We start from the raw sequence: 15680 nt of genomic DNA, 5'->3' as shown, positions 1-15680 counted from the left end.
AAAGATGGCATTTTATCACCAATCAAAGTATAACTAGCTCTGAGCACAAGTTTGTTTAAAAGCAACACAAACAAAAGGGTAACATTTTATAATAAAAGGTTTATTTATAAAATCAGTTCAAGTGTATCAAAAGAATAGCTTGTATTTCACAAGTATGGACACTGGTTCCACACACGGAGGGAAAAGAAACATAAGCGTCGCTAAATCAAAGAAAATAACAAAACCCACGCTATCTTTCCCATCCCCTCCTAAACTGTCTATACAACATACCAAATCTTCGGCATAAATAATGCCCTCAAATAAACCTACTCTCGCTAACAAAAGTACATGGGGTGGCAAACGCTCCTTACCTAATGTGTTTAACAACCAGCACCTACATGATACACAAATGTAAGTCACGTGACATACTTCCCTGTTTCTTAACCCTCCGGTAAGACTCTATCCAGCTCAGGATCTGTATGTCAACGGACTACCATAACAAAAGGAGGTTAAAACACACAAACACAGCGAGAGAAAAAGGTCTCTTCCCTGATAGCACACATACATCTGGTTTACGTCTATTTGACGTCTGCATTTACATCTGCAAGACATCTACAATACATAGTTTGCTCATCTGCAGTACGTCTCGGAGATGTCTGCTGTCAGACGTCATATAGACATCTAGAAGATGTCTGTAAGATGTTTATGATTTAGAATGGATGTACAACAGCTCTTTCTAAGATGTTTAGCAGATGTTTTTAAGCAGCAGATCTCCAGATCTTTAGCAGAAGTATTACAGACGTTCAGACGTCTCTGAGACGTATTGCAGATGAGCAAACTATGTATTGCAGATGTCTTGCAGATGTAAATGCAGACATCAAATAGACGTAAACCAGATGGATTGTGCTATCTGGGTTAGATCTCCTCCAGAGATCGCTCTCGAAAGATCTTCCGCAAGATCCTCTCTCTTTCTTCTTCCAAGAAGGCTTTATAACTGGAACCTTGATGCAGATTGATGCCTCCCAGGTGTGTTGAATATACAGTATCTGATGAACCAGTTACAGGGCTTAGAGTGCGACCAAATTTTTCAATGGTGCGACTAAAAAAAATCTGAGGTCGCAACGTTGCGACCAGCCGTTCGAGGAAAAAAGAAAAAGTCTCCCTGTGGTTCAACAACAGACAAACATTAGGCCCATAGCGTGGTCTAAACCAATCAGAGATGGTGAAGGGCGGACCCCCCTCTGATTGGCCGTGGTCCAGATATTCCTGTACGTGTATGTCGTTTTGAAAATGCGTGTGCTGCAGTCAGACAGAGAGGGGAGGAGCCTATAGGCCCGTCAGATAAACAGAGTGAATGTAGCCACGGATGATGAGAGAAGATGAAAAGAACGATTGACAACTTTTTCGTTAAGAATGTTAAATTAAGGCCTGATCCGTCCGAAAATCATAAGCAATGCTCTGACACGGAGCCATCAACCTCGAGTGTTGGAATGGTGGGCAATAGTGCATTTGTGACTGGTTCTAATACATTTCGAATTGAAACGCTGAAAAAGCACAATGCATCTATAAAACACATTACATGCCGCGATAAATGCACTGCCCAAGTGTCCCCTCTCCCCGCTGCCTTTTAGTGGCAGGCAGCAGCAAACAGATCATCAGACGAGGCCGAGATGATAATTAAGTTTATCGTTGCCTACAATATGTAAGGGATAATGTACAGGCAGCCGGTTGTTATCGCAGAAATAAGCCCCGACAGTGTGATCATGGTCCGCGAAGCAGAGGGTCTTGTATCATAACAGCCGGCTGCTTGTACATTATCCCACTTATTACACGGCTACTTGCCACATGAGAAAAAAACTGGACATAAAATGTGAATTTGAAATATTTTATTAGCTCATTTTTACCAAATGCAGACCTTCCGCGAGGAAAAGCCGTTTGGTTTCGGTTTTAAAGTAAGAAACGACGTTCAAACGTCAGGAACAGACAAATTGGTTTAATCATTTGTAAATATAATGTTATTAAAAGACATATTTATAATTCATTTTTGTGTAATATTAAACTGCCCCTCTCAAAATGATTTTCAGCATCCGGGTTACAGGGTGTTATTAGTTTTGAGCGGTTGCAACCCTTGGAATGTCGCGACTGGCCAATCAGAATCAAGCATTCAAATGAGCCGTGTAATAATGCAAAAGAAGAACTTCCCTTCACTAAGTTCAAGTCCGAAATAATTCTTATGAAGAAAAATGTCTTGAAAGTAAATTTTGTAGGAGTCATTGTAGATACATTGAAAAAAAGACGTCTGTGCAAATTGGGAAAAGTGCGTACATGGCATTCCTGATCGACGGAGACACAGATATCGCCACAAAGGAATGTGTCATTGTGTACGGTTGTAGCTTGCGGAGAGGAAGACCGGTGAATATATTGATTGGACACATTGAGGTCGAGCATGCCCATGCCCAAGGTCAGCCATGTCATGTCATGTAGCCTATGTCAATAATATGCCTACCGTCTCATTGCTGCATTAACCATATGTAATATTCTTATAATTGAAAATGAAAAAAAATTTGATTGCATTATAAACTATTGATCTTGGAAGTAAATGATATTATAGTTTTTATTTGTTTAATTAGGAATTTATGCTGCCTCAAAGAAATCATTTGCTGCTCTTGGGGACCAGTGCAGTAACTGGCTGGAGAATATCATTGCTCTGGGTGCTGATGGTGCTGCTGTTAATTTGGGCACCAAAGGGGGTGTCATAGCCCTTCTGCAGCCAGAGGCAGGTGAATAAAGAACTTTATGTTGACCAGATTGTTAGTTAATCATTTACAAGTCAATATTTTTCATTTACAAGTCCTATATGGACAGCGATTTAAAAAAAAGTGAACTTGTAAAACTGCGGTGTTAAATGTGATGCGGTCGAAAATTTGGGTGCACCTAACTTTTGTGCTGGTGCACCTAAGAAAAAAGTTAGGCGCACCAGTGCAACCAGTGCAAAAACTTAGTCTAGAGCCCTGAGTTAACCAATAGGACAATCCTAAAAGCAACAGGTAGAAATGGAGAGAGAGAGAGAGAGAGAGAGAACACAGAACAACACTACACAAACACATCCCCCACTTATACTAGGACGTAACAGATCACAATGCGTCCTCGACTACCTCTGGATCAGGACACGCTGGTCGGATAACATTCCGATCAGAAGCGCGTTTACACTTGTCTTTTCAATGTGTATGTGGACAACATCCAGATACAGGTCGCATGTAAATGACAAATGTAAATGCAGCCTATTCTAGAATATTGGTGAAATACATGCTATTTTTGTATAAGACATACAGTATGCTTCAAATGGTTATTCATATATGGAAATGTGTACTAATTTAACGACAAGACAAGGCAATGAAGTTATTGTGGAAAAAATAATAAATCGCCTTTCGCCAAACTAACTCTTCTACATGTTCACATCACATATCATACCATATCGTACAGGCATTTAATTTTCAACAAAATGAAGTAAATATTTGAAAAATGGCTAACGGGATAAATAATAAATGTATGGTGAGTTTAGGGGTAGTAGGGAGGTCTTTTGTCCCAATTAGTTGGCATCCATTTAATAATTTGGTAACACTTTACAATAAGGGTCCATGAATATTCGTGTACTAATATCTAAAAGAATACTTACTACCACATGAACTAATGATGAGTGAAGAAATGGACTAATCAGAACTAATAAAGGGCTCATGGCCGTAGCCAGCTATTAGGTCACCGAGGTCCGGACCTCTGTAATTTTTTCATATCAACAAAATAAAATGTGAAGCTCTGAATGAAAAATCTGTAGCGTAAAACTCTTTTGAGTGTCTGCGTTATACAGATATAATTCAGTCTATACTGTTTACAAACTTTATTCTCCGTGGTGTAAAAGATGGATTCATTTCACTTGATGCAGGAGGCTGATGGCGTCATCCGATTGAAAGAGTTGTAAGTGAGTGTGTGGGTATGCAATCGCCGCACTGAATACCCGTAATGACACACTTGCATACCCGTTTTCACATAATGACACACTTTAGGAAGTTAATATAGTGGGGAGTTTTTATTTTGGGCATGTTTTTTGACGCATGATCTCACAGCATGCCATTGTCAACTTTAGTCATATTAAATAATTTCCTAAAAACAAAATTGTCGACAGTGAAATGCTGTGTGGCTAGTGTAACAGAGGCCAGCGAGAGAGAGCTGTGCAAGTAAACCTGACTCCTCAACTTCAAGAGACCCTCCTCATTAGCGCGCCCGTTTCCCATTCCGGACAAATGCTGGTTCGATACCCGCTCGGAGCGAATAGAGTAGGACCAGTATCAAGCCCTGTTTAAAGATATAAGTTTATAATTTGCTAACTTTATTACTCATTATATTTATTAAAGTTGAATGATTTATAGCATTTATTGGTAACTTTAGGTATAATTATTGAAGCCCCACCACGGACCTCACTCATTTTCAAACCCTGGCTACGGCCATGAAAGGGCGAACCTTAGGTAATACTGGAGTCATGAGGATTCATGTGTTAAAACTGCCCAGGTCAACTACTTGTTAGTACATGCTTGTTAGTTAATGTATTAATTCACACCTGAAAGTAAAACTTACCAAATGGACCGTTAATAAAGAACAAGGAGTACTTGTAATGGGCAGTTTGTTTGATATGAATTAACATGTACATGTTTTCACACTTTTATAACTTTTGATATAGCATATGTCATGCTGGTGCAGCTGGATTCGTAGTGGTCCTCTGTTACACATTGACCATTTGTATGGAGAGTGGGGCATTCACATAAACAGTGGAGTTAGAACATACAAGTACAGTATTTGAACCTCATAATAAAATAATAAATGTGGGGGGAACGACAAAAAAGGTCCACTTTTTTGAGAAAAAGAACCACCCCTTCCACAAGACTGGCTACGATCCTGGACTTTTGGAGTTAGTTTTTTAAGTGCACTTTCAAGCCAGGAACCTTTTCCACATGCTGTAATGGAGAGACTTAAATCGTTTTTTTTAGATTATTAGTGAGATTAACCAAAACCAACAGTGTACACACTGAGGTCTTTGAATCTGGCAAGCTTGGGGAGCCAAGAGTACTGTTATCAGAAGAACGTCTTAAAGAACTATTGCCATGTCTCCACCACAAGTACAGTATAGCAATTGCAAGTTCACATTACATTATTCTAAATACATTCACAGGCAAATCTCTTCAAAAACGGATGATCTGGCTCTGTGCAATGTAAGCATAAAACATGATGTGTTTACTGTATGTAGTTTTAACTGTTTCTTTGAAGGCTATGAGGGTTCAGTCAGTGGAGGAAGGAGGATTGACAGTGTGATATGATCACCAGCTCTGCTAACACGAGCACTATGCAAAAGCATATAGAGAAAACAACCACAGCTCTTTACTAAAAGCTGCGTCTGTTAAGAAAATAGAACGCATCATTTTAGTGCAAATACTGCCTGTCAGTTGAGTTTGTGACAAAACATTTTGCAGTGTTTACATATTGTTTCTTACTGCATAAAATAATTCATTAAGATAGAAGTTTAATGTGTTTCATAAAGTACACGTTGATTTTATAATGCCAACATTTTTTGCATTTTGTGTTAAGGTGAATAAAATATTGTTTCCCTATATAGTTAATCTTTGAGGATTTCTTTAAAAAAAGTCTCGTTCTCGTCTCGTGAGACAGGTGTCTCATCACACCCCTAGTGACGGGTTTACTGCAGGCTGAGGGGCAGAGAGTGCAGTGGGAAAGGCTCTGGGCCTCCATGCATTGAGTTGACGGTGCTGTCATCATCTTTAGACTGACACAGTTGGGGTGTTGTTTGTAGAACATACTCTGTGCCCAGCCCAGCCCAAGAGCATTGACTGTGCTTGATAAAGCTGAATGTAATATTTTTAGAGAAGTTATTGTTATTTAGATTATTGTGCCTGTAAACTGTGTACTGATGACGTCTCCACGCATATCTTGCTTTGAGCGCTGTGTTTTGTGGCGTCTATTCTCTCTGTTTTGCTGATTGTTAAATATCCGATTGTGGGAATAAAACGTCTAATTTACCACATTATATATATCAACTGATAGCTTAAGTACATTTATAAATGACATTTGCAGCAAAAACCTAAAAGTGAAATGTCTATTTTCCAGGTTCGTCTGGCCTGGAGCCAAGTGTCCCTCGTGATTCGGCTGATCCGAAATCAGGTTCATCTGGACATCTGGAGAATCCAGCTGATCCTCAGACATCTGGTGAGTAAACTGGCATTGTGTTCAGGTTCATTTTCATTCTGTTGCCCTTTGTTAGCTTCACACCTGTGTACCNATTATATTTATTAAAGTTGAATGATTTATAGCATTTATTGGTAACTTTAGGTATAATTATTGATGCCCCACCACGGACCTCACTCATTTTCAAACCCTGGCTACGGCCATGAAAGGGCGAACCTTAGGTAATACTGGAGTCATGAGGATTCATGTGTTAAAACTGCCCAGGTCAACTACTTGTTAGTACATGCTTGTTAGTTAATGTATTAATTCACACCTGAAAGTAAAACTTACCAAATGGACCGTTAATAAAGAACAAGGAGTACTTGTAATGGGCAGTTTGTTTGATATGAATTAACATGTACATGTTTTCACACTTTTATAACTTTTGATATAGCATATGTCATGCTGGTGCAGCTGGATTCGTAGTGGTCCTCTGTTACACATTGACCATTTGTATGGAGAGTGGGGCATTCACATAAACAGTGGAGTTAGAACATACAAGTACAGTATTTGAACCTCATAATAAAATAATAAATGTGGGGGGAACGACAAAAAAGGTCCACTTTTTTGAGAAAAAGAACCACCCCTTCCACAAGACTGGCTACGATCCTGGACTTTTGGAGTTAGTTTTTTAAGTGCACTTTCAAGCCAGGAACCTTTTCCACATGCTGTAATGGAGAGACTTAAATCGTTTTTTTTAGATTATTAGTGAGATTAACCAAAACCAACAGTGTACACACTGAGGTCTTTGAATCTGGCAAGCTTGGGGAGCCAAGAGTACTGTTATCAGAAGAACGTCTTAAAGAACTATTGCCATGTCTCCACCACAAGTACAGTATAGCAATTGCAAGTTCACATTACATTATTCTAAATACATTCACAGGCAAATCTCTTCAAAAACGGATGATCTGGCTCTGTGCAATGTAAGCATAAAACATGATGTGTTTATGTAGTTTTAACTGTTTCTTTGAAGGCTATGAGGGTTCAGTCAGTGGAGGAAGGAGGATTGACAGTGTGATATGATCACCAGCTCTGCTAACACGAGCACTATGCAAAAGCATATAGAGAAAACAACCACAGCTCTTTACTAAAAGCTGCGTCTGTTAAGAAAATAGAACGCATCATTTTAGTGCAAATACTGCCTGTCAGTTGAGTTTGTGACAAAACATTTTGCAGTGTTTACATATTGTTTCTTACTGCATAAAATAATTCATTAAGATAGAAGTTTAATGTGTTTCATAAAGTACACGTTGATTTTATAATGCCAACATTTTTTGCATTTTGTGTTAAGGTGAATAAAATATTGTTTCCCTATATAGTTAATCTTTGAGGATTTCTTTAAAAAAAGTCTCGTTCTCGTCTCGTGAGACAGGTGTCTCATCACACCCCTAGTGACGGGTTTACTGCAGGCTGAGGGGCAGAGAGTGCAGTGGGAAAGGCTCTGGGCCTCCATGCATTGAGTTGACAGTGCTGTCATCATCTTTAGACTGACACAGTTGGGGTGTTGTTTGTAGAACATACTCTGTGCCCAGCCCAGCCCAAGAGCATTGACTGTGCTTGATAAAGCTGAATGTAATATTTTTAGAGAAGTTATTGTTATTTAGATTATTGTGCCTGTAAACTGTGTACTGATGACGTCTCCACGCATATCTTGCTTTGAGCGCTGTGTTTTGTGGCGTCTATTCTCTCTGTTTTGCTGATTGTTAAATATCCGATTGTGGGAATAAAACGTCTAATTTACCACATTATATATATCAACTGATAGCTTAAGTACATTTATAAATGACATTTGCAGCAAAAACCTAAAAGTGAAATGTCTATTTTCCAGGTTCGTCTGGCCTGGAGCCAAGTGTCCCTCGTGATTCGGCTGATCCGAAATCAGGTTCATCTGGACATCTGGAGAATCCAGCTGATCCTCAGACATCTGGTGAGTAAACTGGCATTGTGTTCAGGTTCATTTTCATTCTGTTGCCCTTTGTTAGCTTCACACCTGTGTACCTTAAAGAGTGTACGACACTCATGAAAGTACCTTTTTATAATATATGAAGTGTTATTCTGATGACATGAGTTGAGCTGTTTTAAGTGATGGTCCTGCTGTGTCACTCTTACTTAAACTCTCACCTTCATTCTGTTAGTAGCTGAATTACATTGGATGTAATGAACCCCTCTCTATAATATGCATAATATTCATATTTTGTTAGATCACCAGCGCCTGTGGTGTGTTCATGTAAAACAAAGAACCTCCAGAACCTCATTTTGTTCATTTGTATGTATTGTTTTTAGGGTCATTTTCATCACTTTTTGAAGTGGTCGAGGAGCTGGTAAAAGGCACCCATAGCACTGTGCAGCGGGGGATTCAAAGATCCGACAACCAGCAGGTGCTATATTAATAAAAATCTCTGCTTTTGTGTCCTAACAGACACATTGTTTTGATCCAAATATGTTGAAATGAATTTACAGATTGTAGTGTGATGCACAGCTGTAAAGCTGACATGTGATTCTTTTCCTTTTGCAGGTCGCTATCAAATGTGTTACCAAGGATCAGAACTGTAAACATGTTATCATTGTGAGTTGGCAAGTTTTAATATATATAAAATATCATAATACAGTGGGGTCCAAAAATCTGGGACGATGTCAAATTAAGAGGAAATGTTTAAGATCCTAGTTTACAAATTTAATATGCAAATTTGAGAACACATTTTTACAAAAAGACGACTTTCCTTGTGTGTTTCATACTCTATTGATGCTAATAATGTCAGTTAGAATAAAAAAGAATTAAATGTATTTCTCAGACTTTTAGACCTAACACAAAACGATTTATTGAAATGTTTTTTTATGTTTTTTTTACCAGCCTGGTCATCCCAAGCCTCTGCCCATTGAAGTGGCGATATATAAGAAGCTACAAAAATCTGAGAAATGCCCGAACATCGTGGAGATGTTGGACTGGTTCGAGGAAAACAACCAGCTGATCATCGTTATGGGATTACCGAATCCCTGCAGAAGCTTGGAGAGTTTCATGTCTGATCATAAAGAAGGTCTGAATGAAACTCTGGCACGTGATATCATGCGCCAAGCAGTAACTGCAGCCGAATTCTCCATCGCCCGCTGTGTCTGCCATTGCAGCTTGACAATGAGTAACGTCCTGATCGATACTGAGAAGCTGCAGATCAAATTTATTGGTTTTACATGCAGCAAGCTCATCTCAGCTCGTAAGAAACCGGACGATATTTACTGCGGTGAGTTGAGTTTCTGTGTTGCTAAAGCATTAAGCCCCGATGAGATGACAAAAATTTCACAAAACATTTAGTCAAGCCAAGCTTTGTGTTCTAACAGCACACCTCCAAAATCTACAGGGATGCATTGATGCCAATATACTGTGACACATACGGTCTTAGGCCTGGGTGAATTACTGCGGGACATGGTGCGTGGTCATCACATAAAGCTTCATGGCCTAAACTTATCTGAAGGTAAGAGAACAGCACTAACAAAAAATCATCATCAAACACATTCCAAGCAACTCCCAGGTGAGAAATCATGCTTTGTGTAGTTAACATCAAAAACCTTTAAAACAGACATCAACAGCCGTCACCAAAGTGTGTGTCTCTATGGTGTTGCCTCCAACAATGGCAAATGTCTGGCAGGTCCCCCGTGTCTCATCCCTAAGGCACGAAATGTGCAACAATTCTCCAGTCATCTCCATATTTTGCAGATATTCCACCATGTTGGTCCCCACCTGTTGATTACACACCACAAAAACAAAAAAGTACCTGTGGTATTTCTGTGGTACAATGAAAAATTACCTCACAACGCCTGATTATGACAGCATTACCACAGCACTTTCTGTTATACAGTCTCAAATATCAATCATGAATTTATCATAAGATGAAGTCTGGTATTATACAACACATCAAACAAAACTCATTATGACAGGAATACCACAACACCGATTGATGCTCTTTTTTGTTTAAATGTACCTGTCACAGCCTGGCCTACAACTGCCAAAGATCCTCAGCACAGTTTACTTTATATATTTATTAATATAACGCAGTAGAAATTGTTTTTGGGACTTTAAATAACTACTGTACCATAGTGCCATTTTTTCCCATGGAGTGATGTTTAAAATATCCTGTGGTATTCTGTGATAAAACATCAAAAGTACCACAAAAAGCTTGTGTGGTAGCTGTGGAACGCTTGACCTCAGGATTTTCAGCATGTAATATTCTTGTGGTACTTCGGTCATATTTCTGCAGTATTTACCACAGGATTTTCTGTTGTTTTGCGGCGATATTGGTTCATAAACAATATGCTCGGCCGCCAGGGGTAAAAACCACCATAAATATTAAACTAAATTCTTATCAATTACAAATCTGATACGATCTGACAGAAGGGAATATAAAGGGAAAGAAATCAAAACCCAAACTAGAAACAGGAGAGGAGAGAGAGAAGACAAGGAGTAGAGCAGGTGAAAGTAGTAAAGTAAAGGAGAGACAGGAGTGGAGAGAGATGAGACACTGATTAGACAGGTGAGGAGACTGAAGCAATAACAGGTGACAACAGGGTAACGAGGGGGCGGGGTCACACCACAATCACAAGAAAACACATGACAGGTTGTAACCACACCATGTGCTCAAAGAAACAAAACATCAACATTAGAGGAAACAAAACATCAACATTAGAGGAAACAAAGCCACACTAAACAGGAACCCTCACAGGTACATTACCTTTTAAATACCTTTTTACTAAACGATGGAAGAGTGAAACTAAATCAGCAAGCAATTAATAACATCCAAGCAATTTTAAATAAATATTGAATAGTCAATAAACACAATCCAAAAATCAAAAGAAAATAAACCAACCAAACTTATATCAAATCATATAATACAATGTAAATGAAAATCTTCTATTCAAACACATATAACAACAGGATTTCAACAAAATTGACCCCAAAAGTTCTTTATAAGGAAATTATTAATGCCACAGATTCATATAAGCATAAATTCATCAAAACTCACAACATATTCTCTTAAGTTTGATTTGCTTACTGTACCACCCATTAGTCTACTGGACCTGGAAAAGCCAACACTCAATTTCCTAAATTCAAATAAAAAGACATGAGAATAGTCAAATATTTACAAAAAATTAAAAAAAAATACAATAGTAGAAAAGTGAAATATTTACAAATACAGCAACCCAACCAAAAAAAACCTCTTAACAAAACATCAAACGGTTCATATAACGCACTAAATTCGAGTAGAAACCATACAAGGTACCTCACAATACGCTCTACATATTTGAACCCCTCTCTCACGTAACTTTTGGTATTACTGTCACATTTCTGCAGTAATATCTGTTAAAGATGATTTGTCTGTTGTATTTTATAGGACTCTGTGGTATTCCTGTAATCATTTAGTAGTATTTGTAGAAATGAATACGGTAAGTGGCTTTCTATGCGATTTTACTAGCATACAAGTCAGGTTAATCTTAAAATATGAAGTTCACAAGTAAGGTACATTTGTATATGCAATGGAATATGCAAGAACTTTAATAAAATCAGCATTCAAATTAGACACAAAATACTACATGTTATATAAGTTTATTTACAATGTGAACATCCCTACAAACTATAGGTAGTGAAATGAATTAAAATGAAAAGTGTAAACACAAAATTAAAGTCTCACAACAGGCCTGACCCTTTATCTCATCTGTTGAGAACTGCCTTTTTCAGGAATCATCCATTCAGGGCAAGAACATCTCTCCTTTCCTGTAAACGAAAAAAATCAGTTGAAGGAAAAAAAAGTAATAATCTAATTTTTATACAGTGTTATAAACAGTCAAAGCCATGCATCACCAAGACGCGAGTTCCAAAGGCAAGGCTTTTAAGACAAGAACTGTGTTGTATATGATTCCTCTGATAATTACACTGTTTAAATACACCTTTAGACATTTAAGACACTAGCTTTTTGTAAAGTAGAACATGGGTATATATTGTGAAAATAGCTCTGCAAATACATGACTTGATGTGAATTTTGGAGCTGATATTTAATATAGGTACCACAAAGCTTAATGCACAACCTGTATCCTTAATACATCTCAGCGTAGTCCGATTCATGAGCAAATGACTCTTTTGAACATGCGTTATTGAAGCGAATTATTCATACAGCGCAATTACTGCAGACGATTTATGAACAGTCTTAAAAACATTTGAAAAACCCCCTCGAAGACTTAAATAAACGAGATGCATGATAAAACACAACTGCAATAAATCCCTACATTATATTTTACTTTGAAAATGAGCAATTGAGACCGTCAAAACTTTTGTTGGACTGTTAATTAACAAGCAAATTAAACACAGTTAACGTACACAAAATATGAATGCAGTATAACGTACACACATAAAACTTTAGTGTTAAACAATACTCACCAGGAAACGATTGTGGTGACATAGCTGTCCGGTTTCCATCCCGCCGGATTTTTGTGAGGGGCTGAAATAAGGGACGTACAGCTAGGCATGGATTTAATACGAAACACGTTTCCCCTTGTAAAAACGCAATAAATCCATGATGAACAAGATGTGAAAGTGAACTTTTGTGTATAGGCCTATTACTGACTAATTTACCTCAGGATTTAACGTGTGAGGGCTAATGGGATCACGACGCTCTGTCTGGATTTACGTTAATACCAAACCCGTTTTTCCCCTTTTAAATTCTCGAAAAACCCTTGATGAATACGACATTTAACATGATGAATTTACAACTTGCACTCAATATTTAAAAGGCAGCAAATATAGCCCCTTTTTAACTACGACCTAACGTTAGTGATGACGCTAATTAGCACAAAACATTAACCCCACACCGCTGTGTTGCTAAAGCATTAAGCCCCGATGAGATGACAAAAATGAGGCCAAGCCAAGCTTTGTGTTCGAACAGCAGACCTCCAAAATCTACAGGGATGCATTGATGCCAATATACTGTGACTTTTGCTAATGAAATGTTTGCTCACATTACAGACCGAGCTCACGCGGTTGCACATACGGTCTTAGGCCTGGGTAAATTGCTGCGGGACTTAGTGCGTGGTCATCACATAAAGCTTGACGGCCTAAGATTATCTGAAGGTAAGAGAACAGCACTAACAAAAAATAACTGTTAAACACATACCAAGCCCTTCTGCACAGTCTCTGGGAGTTCTCACCAAATGTATGCATTGAAAGTGAACAGAGACTATTGCTTCTTAAACTTCAATGTATACAGTACTACATATTTCAGCAGCTGTTGTTAAACAATGCCCGTCCAAAAAAAGTCACACACTCTAATATTTCGTTGCACCGCCTTCAGCTTTGATTAAGGCACGCATTCGCTGTGGCATCGTTTCAATAATCTTCTGCAATGTATTCCCGTCCAACATTTATTCACCGTCGAAAGTTGCATTCATTTTTCTCCAAGATCTTGTATTGATGATGGGAGAGTCGGACCGCTGCACAAAGTCTTCTCCAGCACATCTCAAAGATTCTCAATGGGGTTAAGGTCTGGACTCCCATGCTCCCTGAACCACTCTTTCACAATTTGAGCCCGATGAATCCTGGCATTGTCATCTTTAAATATGCCTGTGCCATCAGCAGGGCTCCAGACTAACTTTTTACTAGGAGCACTGTGTAGCCCCTGACTGAAATTTTTTGGAGCGCAATCAAAAAATTTAGGGGCAAACCTTAAATCACCCTGCAAAGCAATGAATGACATTTCCCCCCAAAATAGCTGTATTACTGTCAAATAATAATAAATAGATAATAAATAGACTTAACTCACAGAAATTACAATCTGCAATATGCATACTTTCATACTATATAGTAGGCAAAAAGCAGATTCTGAAGCACTCAGCGATGGATACTTGAGATGCTTCTATATCCCATGAGCCCACGGGACAGAATACCACGCACAGCCCACAAAACGGTCTCAGCCAACTTTCATGTACAATGAAACATGTTGTTAATTATTGTAAAGCTAATTTAACATTAACATTGACCTTGCTTTGTTCTTGAATTGACCGTTCTTTATATTGTGCATAGATTTAATTCATAGAATTTAAATACGAAGCATTAATATTGAGCTTATTTTCAGCAGTTTATTTACGTTTGTGTTTTATATGTGTATTTGCCCTATACAGTATTATATGTATTGCTTAAATTGTTTTTTAACTCGCAGACATAACTAAATACATGATAATTATTCACAAGATCATTTTAATCAGGTGGTTTTAACGGATACACTTTGGCCCAATTCAACTTTCTGATCACCTTTCATAAACGAATAATTACAAAACACAAATAAGTCCTAAACCAATTAATTACCAAAATTAAATTACTTATTTATCCAAACTAAAAATGAAGAGACGTGTAAAAATGGTGTAGTTTTATGGACAAGGAAAGAAAAGAACAGATGAGGAGAAAGTGAAAGTAAAACAAGAGTGTGGTCGGATAACATTTGGTTAACATCCATATTAAAACATACATAAAAAACCATTACAGAACAGATTTTCGCAGGTTGTATTTAATGCTACAATAGAATGTATATTAGAGCAACATGGATGTATCTACTGTACAAGAGAGACATCAACCAATAGGCAGAAAACAGACAAAATAATATTTTTTTATTAGTTTACAGTCAATAAGCATTTTTATGTTACAAAAACAAAGTTCCATTGGCATAATCATTCTTCACAATGGGAAGTGTGGATGGGCCAGTTATTGCCGAAATTTAGCTGAGAAAACAAATCGCAAAATCACAAAGATGCTGTATTCCTTTTAATTTAGAATTTTTATCAAAAGCATACAGTATACCCCTACAAGATAAAAATGAAAATTCATGAAAATAAAAAGCTCTGAATGTGCTGTACTTGAAGGAAATTGAAAGCTTTGTTTCATGTGTTGTTTACATGTACAAAACCCATATGTAAGGTTATTAATGCAATCTGTCCCTCATGACTTAAAGTGGAAGTTCACCCAAAAATCAACTTTGTGTGATTTTTTACTCACCCACATCACGTTAAACATGTTTAGAGAACTTTTGGCATCTTCGGCGCACAAATAGAGATATTTAGGTGACATCCGAGAGGTTTCCAGGCCTCCTCATTGAAACCATGGTGTCAGTTTTTGCCAAGGTCCAGAAAAGTACTAAAGACATCGTTAAATTGGTCCATCCACGCATAGTGGCTCAGTTGAATTTCTTTTAAGTGACGAGAATGCTTTATGTGCGAACAACAAACCAAAATACCGACATTAATCGATATATTCTCCCCTGGCTTGTCAGTGTATGGCGCGCGTTCACGAGAGCACTTCTTCTTCGTCTTCTTCTTGGACGAGAGCACGTCAAAAGTAGACAGGTTTGTGTGCCGGACGCCGCATGGGGCTTGCCCCTGTTGGA

General features: G+C 38.0%; 1 protein-coding gene across 1 annotated transcript; it reads left to right on the top strand.

Moving 5' to 3' along the window:
* Positions 1-9145: 9145 nt before the first annotated feature.
* LOC130568187 (serine/threonine-protein kinase pim-2-like) lies at positions 9146-13444 on the top strand. The gene is made up of 2 exons (XM_057356892.1): positions 9146-9503; positions 13274-13444. Exons 1-2 carry the CDS (start codon positions 9203-9205, stop codon positions 13411-13413), a joined length of 441 nt encoding a protein of 146 aa, XP_057212875.1. The 5' UTR covers positions 9146-9202; the 3' UTR covers positions 13414-13444.
* The last annotated feature ends 2236 nt before the right edge of the window (positions 13445-15680 follow it).

This window comes from Triplophysa rosa, linkage group LG17 (genome assembly GCF_024868665.1).
Source record: "Triplophysa rosa linkage group LG17, Trosa_1v2, whole genome shotgun sequence".
In the NCBI taxonomy this organism is placed as follows: Eukaryota; Metazoa; Chordata; class Actinopteri; order Cypriniformes; family Nemacheilidae; genus Triplophysa; species Triplophysa rosa.
This window is presented reverse-complemented; position numbering and strand designations above follow the sequence as displayed.